The sequence below is a fragment of the Brachycentrus maculatus genome, unplaced genomic scaffold (assembly GCF_059751285.1).
Source record: "Brachycentrus maculatus isolate JH-2025_06_01 unplaced genomic scaffold, ASM5975128v1 h1tg000535l, whole genome shotgun sequence".
Classification (NCBI taxonomy): Eukaryota; Metazoa; Arthropoda; class Insecta; order Trichoptera; family Brachycentridae; genus Brachycentrus; species Brachycentrus maculatus.
In genome coordinates this window covers 62,501-73,135 of record NW_028281281.1, presented here as the reverse complement: position 1 = coordinate 73,135, position 10,635 = coordinate 62,501, and the positions used below count along the sequence as shown (strand labels likewise).

Sequence of the window (10,635 nt, the reverse complement as noted above, 5' to 3'; positions counted from 1 at the left end):
CGTTTCAGGTACCAGTCCAGGGTAATATTGAATAAATATTACAGTGAAAAAATCACTTATATTTATTTGACCCCCCCCTTGGGAATCGAACCAATAAATAAATAACAATACTCGTTTGAAATGAATAAACAAATACCTATTTTTCATGATTTTGACCATTTTTTTACTAAACGGTCAGTAGTGGAGCAGTCAAGAGTAAAACTATGCGTATTTTTTTTTTCAGAATCTGAAATAAATTGTCAAAAATAGAAAGGAACGTCGGCACAAGAATGCCTCTTATCTTCTGATGTCAGTTTAGAATGTTAAAAGGGGACGAACCGATACCCTTTTCCCTTTTAGGGCGAACTTAACAATCATACCAATTCTCTCTTGTCCCTATTTCTCGGTTGATGGATTTTCAAAATCAAGTTGAGGGATCAACGAAAAAATAATAATTTAAGGCGAATTTGAAAGTCAAAAACGAAACGGTGGAATCTTTCCTTATCTTATTTAAGAATTTTAACGTTAAAGAGGATTTTTTGCAAATTTTCCTTTTAATAATATTTTTATCTTTTTTTTAACTCTCTTTCAGCTAATATATGTAATTCTGCCGTTAATACAACACAAATAATAGTATTTTATTTATATATGCTTCTAAAAATATTTATATTGTCCTCCTCTGTAGTGGTTAGTAAGCTTGCTTCTTTAGGTATTTTGTATAAATATGAAAATAACTTTAAAAAATTATTTTTCTCTTCAATGTTTATTAAATACAACTTGGACTTGTATCAGAAGCCTTTTTGTAGCTTACTTTTAAGATAACACTGCATCAATCAAATGCCATGTGCACCATTAAGCTCAAATAAAGATCTAAAGGAGAATTTTTATTTTTTATTTAAATAAAAACGTAAATATCAATTTATTCGAAATCTTATATCGTAATAAATAATTCTCCATTTCTTTCGAAAATTTGACTCGCCACGGATCCAATTATATACACCTGAGGAAGGTGATTTTTTTACCTGGGACAAACAAAATATTTTGAAGTACCTTTCATTTTATTGTTTAATTCAATATAAAATTAAACATATTAGAAATGTACGATTTCTATTTTCTTTCTTTCTTATTTAACCAGACTGAGCCACAAAACGCGTACTCAGTTACGTTTGAAAAATCAGTTTCTACGGGAGAGTGCGCACTTTCTAATTTTCAAATATTTTTCATTCCACGTAAAATTAATGGAATCGAAACAAAATATATGAAAATATTTTGACGTTTGTAAATCAAATTTAATTTAGCATAACCTTTCAAAAAAATTTCAGTTATAGTACATTTCTGAATAATTGAGCGTTAATTATTTGCATAAAATGGATAACCTAAAACGTCAAAGTACGTTTACAAAATTGAATCCGATCGCAAGTTTTTTAAGAAACACGTTTCCATCATTGCACCTCAGAGGTATTTCTAAAAAAATAATCCAAATTATTTATTTTACCGTCTCAGGCCACGTTTCTAGTCATTTAAAATAGAACTTAATTTTTAAAATGTATTTTACTATTCCGATGACGTTTTATTGTTAATGTTTATTAGTTGCCTCAGAAAATTCTCCTTACCTTTTATGTAGAAAGATTTAGTTTATCCCTATACATATCTTTAAAATGATAGTGAATGTGTATAGTTAATAGTAAATTGATAAGTTTGATCCCCAAAAACAATACAATAGATACAAAAATACAATCAAATGATGTTACCCAAAATATGCATTCATTCAAACCCTTATTAAAAAAGCCTTATTCAAACCCTTATTTAAAAGTTAAATTTCAATTCAATTCATACCCTTATCCGCACCCCAATGGTGCATAGGACACTGCATCATACAAACGCAATGTTATCTTGATCGTTAACACATGAAGGAAAGGTGGTCAACCCTCCGCTTCAGTTACCAGTCCAGGATAATATGGAATAAATATTGGTGTGAAGAAAATCACTAATACTTATTTGACCCCCCTGGGAATCAAACCCGGGACCTCCAGAACGGTAGCCGAGCGTGCTGGCCATTACACTACGGACCCCAAATATACCTAAACTGTTTTATTTTTATTTTTGGTTATAGTATTTGTTTTAATCTTTGGTCTACGGCAAAGGTCGGCAAAGTGTGACTCCGGAGCCACATGCGGCTCTTTGACCTTTTAAGTGTGGGTCCGGGACAAATATCTACAGGAAGGCTCTTCGACACTACGTATTCATGCAAACAATATTTTTCAAGTATGAATATTATTAAAAACAAACTATGAAATCGTCTTACTGACGAGAACCCGGAAACATGCTAAAAATAACGACATGCAAACCTAACTTGATCAAACTTTCAAAGGAGATATAATTCGCAATAAGTAGTGTTCTTATGGAAATTTTACTTTCAAAAGATTTTTTTATCAAATAATTAAATACTTGTACTTATTTTGATGAAATCATGTTTTATTGAGTGTACTCGTGATTTTACAAACGTCTAAAATTATAATTGTACTAGAATAGCAAATTTACACTGATTTGGCTCTCAAGAAAAAAAATTAACGTTGTAATTTGCACATTTGATTTTTCGGTTAATACTATGAGATTTTCAATACAGCCAAAAATGTTTTTACTAGTAACCAATATACAAAATGCGCGTTTTGAAATACTACCTTTTTTCCAAATTTTAAAGCACCTAACCTGCTAATAGCTTTCGGAGATTCAAGTTTATGAACAAACAAACACTCACATGTTCATTTTTACAAATTTTTTCGCTTTCAATGCTAAATATAAAATGGAAAATACCACTCTTTTTATTTAAACATCAATTATTCTAACATATGGAAAAAAGCTCCAATTGATGAAAAACGATTGAATTGATCATTTTGTGGGTTGAAGAGTTAAACCTTTTTTTAATATCAAATAATGATTCTCTTGTCCAGCTTTAGAAAAACCCCACCGGAACTTGAGTGAAGAGCGAATCGGGACGTTGAAGGTGATTATTATCCCGACCCTCAGAGACAATTACACATACCTTTTGGTAGATATGCCCACCAAGATGGCCTTTGTTATCGACCCTGCCAATATCAACTCTGTGTTGGTAGTCCTGGACGATGAAGGCCTCACCCTTACAGCGATTCTGAACACCCACCATCATATGTGAGTATTACTATGAAATAATATAAAAATTTATTTTATGTATTATGTTGAGAAATAAAAAGACTTGTTTTTTTATCCATTCACCACATTTATTGTAAGTAGATCTAAAAACAAAATCTTTTTATTTCTAAAAATAATATATCAATGTGAATTACAATGTTAATGCTTTCAATATTCTAAACATTTATTTTATGTATTCAATGTTAATTGAAACACTGATTTTTTGAGTCTACTAAGTTGTATTTAATTGTTTAAAAAAACAAATGACATTTTTTTTAAATGTGTTCATTTAACAATAAAAGAGAACTTTGTAGACTAAAAAAATACTGTTTGAATTAACATTTAATACATAAATTAAAATGAAGTTCTACAAATTAAATGCCAAATCTATAAATAAAAATAAAGGTTTATATATTCTCAATATTATTAATATTTAAAGCATTTACTTTGTGGTTAGTCATTTTTACTTATTTATTTTTTTACAAAAATGTTAATAAAATTAGTATATAACCACTCACCGAGATTTTTACGTCTACCGGTTTCGAGACGTACCCGTCTCTTCGTCAGGACAATCACTAACACAGCATGCAAACAATACTACCCTTCACCACCATAGCACCATTTACACACTCAAAACTACACAAATTGTCTAACACATGCGATTTTTGGTCGACCCGAAGACCAACATGCACTATAGTTTTCAATACAGACATGCGTTACGAGCCGAGGTTAAACGTATATTAGAATTAGACTAGGAATCGAATCTATTTATATACTTGTAGGATGAGAGGAGTGGGGGGGGTTCGAATTGGATATTGACGAATCGTGTTTAATCGATGTCGAATCAAACAATGAACTATATGTAAAATTTATTTGGTTGTTAATTAGAGGAATATTATTTTTAAGTGCTTTCCTAATATAAAAAATCTCCATATTATTTAGTTTTAACCCTTTATTATTAGTGTTTAATATTTTTACTCCCGTGTCTTTTTTGAAGACGTGATTTGATTCTATGAGGTGATTGGCAAATTCGGAGAAGTTATTATTGTTTAGACATCGTATGTGTTCTTTTATTCTGGTATTAAAATTACGCGACGTTCTACCAATATATTTCGAAGGACAAGAATCGCAAGTTAATTGGTATATACCAGAATTGTCTTTTAATACCAGAATAAAAGAACACATACGATGTCTAAACAATAATAACTTCTCCGAATTTGCCAATCACCTCATAGAATCAAATCACGTCTTCAAAAAAGACACGGGAGTAAAAATATTAAACACTAATAATAAAGGGTTAAAACTAAATAATATGGAGATTTTTTATATTAGGAAAGCACTTAAAAATAATATTCCTCTAATTAACAACCAAATAAATTTTACATATAGTCCATTGTTTGATTCGACATCGATTAAACACGATTCGTCAATATCCAATTCGAACCCCCCCCACTCCTCTCATCCTACAAGTATATAAATAGATTCGATTCCTAGTCTAATTCTAATATACGTTTAACCTCGGCTCGTAACGCATGTCTGTATTGAAAACTATAGTGCATGTTGGTCTTCGGGTCGACCAAAAATCGCATGTGTTAGACAATTTGTGTAGTTTTGAGTGTGTAAATGGTGCTATGGTGGTGAAGGGTAGTATTGTTTGCATGCTGTGTTAGTGATTGTCCTGACGAAGAGACGGGTACGTCTCGAAACCGGTAGACGTAAAAATCTCGGTGAGTGGTTATATACTAATTTTATTAACATTTTTGTAAAAAAATAAATAAATAAAGGTTTATTATTATTTTCATGTAAGCAGCCAGTTATAACTATGTTTTTTTTACAATAACACAACAATTACACACTTTTCTATTTCTTTTTGTTTCTTTCAATTTTATATTATTTTACCAGTAACCAGGTTTTGTGGTTACCGACATCATCAGACTGGTCATCAAACTGATGGCGCCACAATAAGACATTATTCCTGTATCTATCATATTTTGAGTGTGTCCAAATAATTGTCCACAAATGACCAAGCCTATGAACGGTAGTAATTCTCCTGTAAATGCCCAGACTTCCATATTCCTCATCAGCTTTGTTGAGATGTCTAAAATAATACTTAATAAAAAAATAATTGCTTCCACATGTGAATGGTATCCAAGACCATTGCATGTATACAAAATTTAAAAAATTAAGGCTTTATGAATATTCAATCATGAACAAAACGGTGAATGTTACTTAATTGTATAATAGGATCACTAAAATCAGCCAAATACCTGGTCGTAACGTAAAGGATGATCAGATAATCTTCTTTCAGTTTAAACTATAGATTCATCCATAGGGTGGATAGTCCGATGTCTTATATTGAATACTAATTCACAACATTAAATAATGAAATCTGCCTCAGTAGTGTAACGGTCGTTGTGCTCAGCTACCATACTGGAGGTACCGGGTGGTTAAATTCCCAGGGGGGTCAAATTAGTAAAAGTGATTTTTCACTAAGTATGTATTTACTGAATATTACCATGGACTGGTACCTGAAGCGGAGGGCTGATCACTTTTCTTTCATGTGTTAACGATCAAGATAACACTGCGTTTATGATTTAGTGCTCTATGCACTATCAGGTGCGGATAAGAGTTTGAATAAGCAGAAGAAGAAGAAAAAAGATTTTTGTAGTAATTAATTTTTATTATTATTTACAACCAAAAATTTTTAATTTACAATTTCAATTATTGATTTAACCTTTCAGTGACCACGTTGGGGGTAATAAGGATTTGATAGAAAGAGACCCTTCTTTGCGTGTATATGGTGGAGACATCCGCATCCCTCATCTGACCGACTTCGTGCAGCACGATGAGCTGATCAAATTTGGGAAGAATCATGTCATCGAGTGCATCAGCACACCGTGCCATACGCGCGGTCACATGTGCTACTACGTCAGACCGCAGAAAAGAAATCCGGGTGTCGTTTTTACAGGTCAAATATTTTTAAATACACGATTATGATTTTAACCCACAACTGCTAGTGTGACGTCTCTCAGACGCTCCTATTAAATCCTTGCTTTGTTTATTCTCCCAATATCTACAATATTCATTTTAAGTTTCATCAAACACATTATTATAAATTATTATTTAAAAAAATATATAGCAGATGAAGACCGAGAAAAACTTGGCACGATCAGGTATGTCATATAATTAAGAGTCGAAACAATCGGCGGGAATGTATGAGGGGATACATGAACGTTGAAGAGGTAAAGAATGTTTGCTAAACCAAAGTGGTGTGGCATTTTATTCTCTCTGCCTACCCCTGGGAGGAAGCGGCGTGATAGTTAGTTATTAAGTTGATTGACAAAAATATTCCCTCACTGGGTTTCTCCGTGCTGAGGGCACATCTTTTTTTTATAAATATTTATGAAAATAAAATTGTCTATGACATGCAATCAAATTCAACATGATCGAATGATGCGATCTCTTTCAGATCTACTACTCTCCATTAAGTATTTATGAATAGTTCTTTTGTAAAACGTTTCGTTGTTTATGGCTTTATAAATAATGGATGCTGATTTTACCACATTATTGCACAATAATCATAGTTTTTTTGACTAAAACAAGTATGTGTTATATGAATCTTGTGATTCTATGCACGTTTTCAAAAACTGTGTTTATCGTGATTTGTGTGCTTTGCTGATAGGTGCTTTCTTGTGATATGTGAGAGTATTTCTCAAATTCATATGCAAGGATTGTTTAAGCGTATATGGTAGTTAAAACGTTTATATTCACTTTCTCATTTGTAATTTTTAAAAAAATCTTTATGTAATATGTTTCTTTTCGTTATTCATTTCTTAAGTGTTTAATTCTTACTTTCATTCATTTTCAGCATTTAATATTTTTCATTTCTAACACGTATTATTCTTCAAGGCAATCATTTCAAAAACGTATTACTCTCTTTCTTATTCATATGTTTACTGCTTTCATCAAAACTGGTTTTCAAAAACTGTCAACGTTTCATTTGGATTAATCATCTCGGTTGAAATACGTAATGGTTCAATAATTCAATCTATGTAAAAAAAAATTACATCTCATCAAAGATGAAGAAGAATATGGAAGTCTGGGCATTTACGGGGCTGACGACCGTCATAGGCTGGTTTAAGTGATCACTTTACACACGTGTAACATTCACCAATTCTACCCATTATTGAGTAGTGTGGTTGTCAATAATGGGTAGAATTGGTGAATGTTACAGGTGTGTAAAGTGATCACTTAAACCAACCTATGACGGTCGTCAGCCCCGTAAATGCCCAGACTTCCATATTCTTCTTCATCTTTGATGAGATGTAGAAAATAATATGAAAATAACTCCTGTAATTGGAGATAATCCAGATTTTGTGATCAAGTATTTGGACACACTCAAAATGTTGTAAATTCAATCTATGTAGATACAGACGTACAATTCCGTGTAGTTTACTGATAGATCTTAAACGATCCATTCACGATTCGACCCTTTCAGGCGACAGTCTTTTTGTCGGCGGGTGCGGACGCCAGTACGAGGGCAAGGTGCAGGCGATGCAGGAGACCTTCTACAAGCTGGCCTGCCTGCCCGGACCTACCCTGATGTTCTGCGGGCATGAGTACACCATACCCAACCTGAAATTTGCCCGCATAGTGGAGCCTAGCAATGAAGAAGTAGCCCTGAAATTGGAGTGGGCGCTCATGAAACGGAATTCTAACGAACCGACGGTAAAGACATTTTTATACTAGTCTTTGTGCGTACCCAATGGTGCAAAGGGCAATGTGAAAAGTGTTAAATTTTGTACATCGTAGTCGTACAGAAGAAAGTGACCAACTAGCAAAACGTAAAATGTTCAGGAGGGCCATTTAAGTCACTTTTGCTTGGCAAGAAAATAAATATCAATGCAGTTAGTCATTTTTATCATCAAGTTAATATATTATACTTCCATGTTAAAAATTGCTTTGGGATTTTTTTCAGGCCAATATTAAGCTAGTAAGATATCAAATAGTCAATGATCACGTTTTTGTCAAAAATGCTCTTGGTCACTTTCTCCTGTATAACTACGAAATGTTCTCAGCCCTGCGAGTCTAGGGTGAAACTAAATATGTACAATACGTTTGTTAAAAAATGCATAAATTTATATTTTGACATCTCATTTCTCCAGTTATTTTTAACATTTTTACATTTGCTGTATATAGAGCTTGAATATCTCTATAGCGTATAAGTTGACGAGTTAAACTGCAGTTTATAAAATGTTAAATTCAATTAAATTCTTGACGGGGTTTACAGATTTATAAACGGAAATATTTAACATTTTCTCTGATATATTTTTCATCATTATATGAAGCATGGGTGGCCAACCCACGGCCCGCGGGCAGCATGCGGCCCGCGGCGCCCTTAAGTGCGGTCATGTATGACGAATATTTTTTTTAAATCGGGTAGTCGGAATATATTTTAAACCGTATTAAACTCATTAAAACTAATTAAGTTTCTGTAATTACATGAAATGCATATATTCAGGTGAAAAGAAAACTCAAATCTCGCACTCGAGTGGCCATTGATAAATTGGTTTTATTTAAAATAAAACTCGTAATATTGTTTGATTTATGTGTCCTTATTAATAATTTTGATTGTTAAATTTGATAACAATGTTTATTGAATACAGATATATTTTTTGCAGGTTCAATGTGTATTTTTTTCTCACATCTGCTCGTTGTAATGTTTCTTTTTCACAATCACCTTGATCGTACTTTCCGATTACCTCTGCATTCAAATTATTTATTATACTTAAAATAAATCAATAAGTATGAAATTTATTGTATTTAAAAAAAAAATTATGCACGCAGCCCTTAGGAAAATTTAAGGGCACGATATGGCTCGGGGTGCAATTTGGGTTGGCCAGGCCTGATCTAAAGCATAATTAAAAGAAGAAAATGCTTTCACTCAAAGCCCAATATATGGTACAGTCAAAAGCTCTGTAAATACCTAAACTTTCATATTCTCATATTATTTTTTAACATCTCATCAAAGATGAAGAAGAATATGGAAGTCTGGGCATTTACGGGGCTGACGACCGTCATAGGCTGGTTTAAGTGATCACTTTACACACGTGTAACATTCACCAATTCTACCCATTATTGAAAACCATTCTACTCAAATTCTTGGAAGTTCCATATATATGAACCAATCTAGAAACCCTGTTCTTGAATCACTAGAACTTCACTAGAGACATCTATTGGTGAGATGTAAAGAAGCTTTTTACTAAGCAGAAACTCTCATATTAGTATGGGAGGTCCGAATCCTGGATTATAATCACACACATGAGAAACACCAGAAAATACCATTTTCATTTCGATTATTAAGCTTATAATTTGACCAGATAATTTATTAATATATTTATATTGTCCACTGACACTTCGTGATGGAATTGCATTTTTAATTTATTATTAGATTAAAACCAATATTTTTAGCTTTTCCACTTTTTTATTTGACCAGCGACCGGGTTTCGTCGTTACCGACATCATCAGACTGGTTTATTTACAACATTTTGAGATACAGCAGATATTTTGAGATACAACAGATTTTGAGATACAACAGATAATTTATTTACAACATTTTGAGTGTGTCCAAATACTTTTTCACAAAATCTTCTTCATCTTTGATAAGATGTTAAAAAATAATATGATAATAACTCGTGCAATTGGAGATAATCCAGATTTTGTGAACAAGTATTTGGACACACTCAAAATGTTGTTTCATATTCTCCTTCATAGATGTTGAGATGTCGAAACGTAAAAAACCTGAAATTTGTTTCCAATAAAATGTGCGCTTAACCGTTCCGTGAACGGGTCCCGACAGAAAAAGATAAATAAGAAAAATATTCAAGCTTTGTTTTGGGTTCTAAAAGTAAAACAAAATCTTATATTGTATTCTATGGTAAGCCAGGCGAAGTCATAACCCTAGAGCGCCAGTAGGAGATACGGGGGGATGAAAAAAAATAACGGGGTAGACTGTATTACCCGGAGTAAATGGGTAATGTCTGATATAAGAAACCAATTTTGTTGGGGTTTTTTTTGGCCCTCTCGCAACTGGAATCAACCCTGCCTCGCCGTGAAGCGCGGCGTCTAAATAATATACGTACACGAGGATTGTAACGATTTTTTAATGAACTGTCTGGAACAACAGGCATAGTAATTAACTTTCTTTCTCATAAATTAATTTCAAAAAGGGAAGTCGTACATATTTTATTTATGAAATACAATGGTAAGTCGTAATGCTTTGTGTGAAATGTTGCTATCGTTTTGTGATAAACATTTATTTGTAAAATATTTGTACATTTAAAGATTGTTTAACATATTTGCAACATTTTGAGTGTGTCCAAATACATCTTCACAAATCTGGATTATCTTCAATTATAGAAGTTATTTTTCAATATCTTTTTTGGCATCTCAACATATATGAAGAAAATATAGTCAAACATTCTTTCA

The 10,635-nt window shown here is 32.5% G+C and overlaps 1 protein-coding gene across 1 annotated transcript in view; it reads left to right on the top strand.

Moving 5' to 3' along the window:
• The first annotated feature begins 1,248 nt into the window (after window positions 1-1,248).
• The window catches only part of LOC148301609 (hydroxyacylglutathione hydrolase, mitochondrial-like), a 10,758-nt gene continuing 1,371 nt past the window's right edge, over window positions 1,249-10,635 (top strand). Inside the window, exons 1-4 of the mRNA XM_088272993.1 lie at window positions 1,249-1,437; window positions 2,931-3,147; window positions 5,889-6,115; window positions 7,646-7,875. Of these exons, the coding sequence (XP_088129119.1) occupies window positions 1,347-1,437; window positions 2,931-3,147; window positions 5,889-6,115; window positions 7,646-7,875 (765 nt within the window). The 5' untranslated portion in view covers window positions 1,249-1,346. The remainder of the gene's footprint in view (window positions 1,438-2,930; window positions 3,148-5,888; window positions 6,116-7,645; window positions 7,876-10,635) is intronic.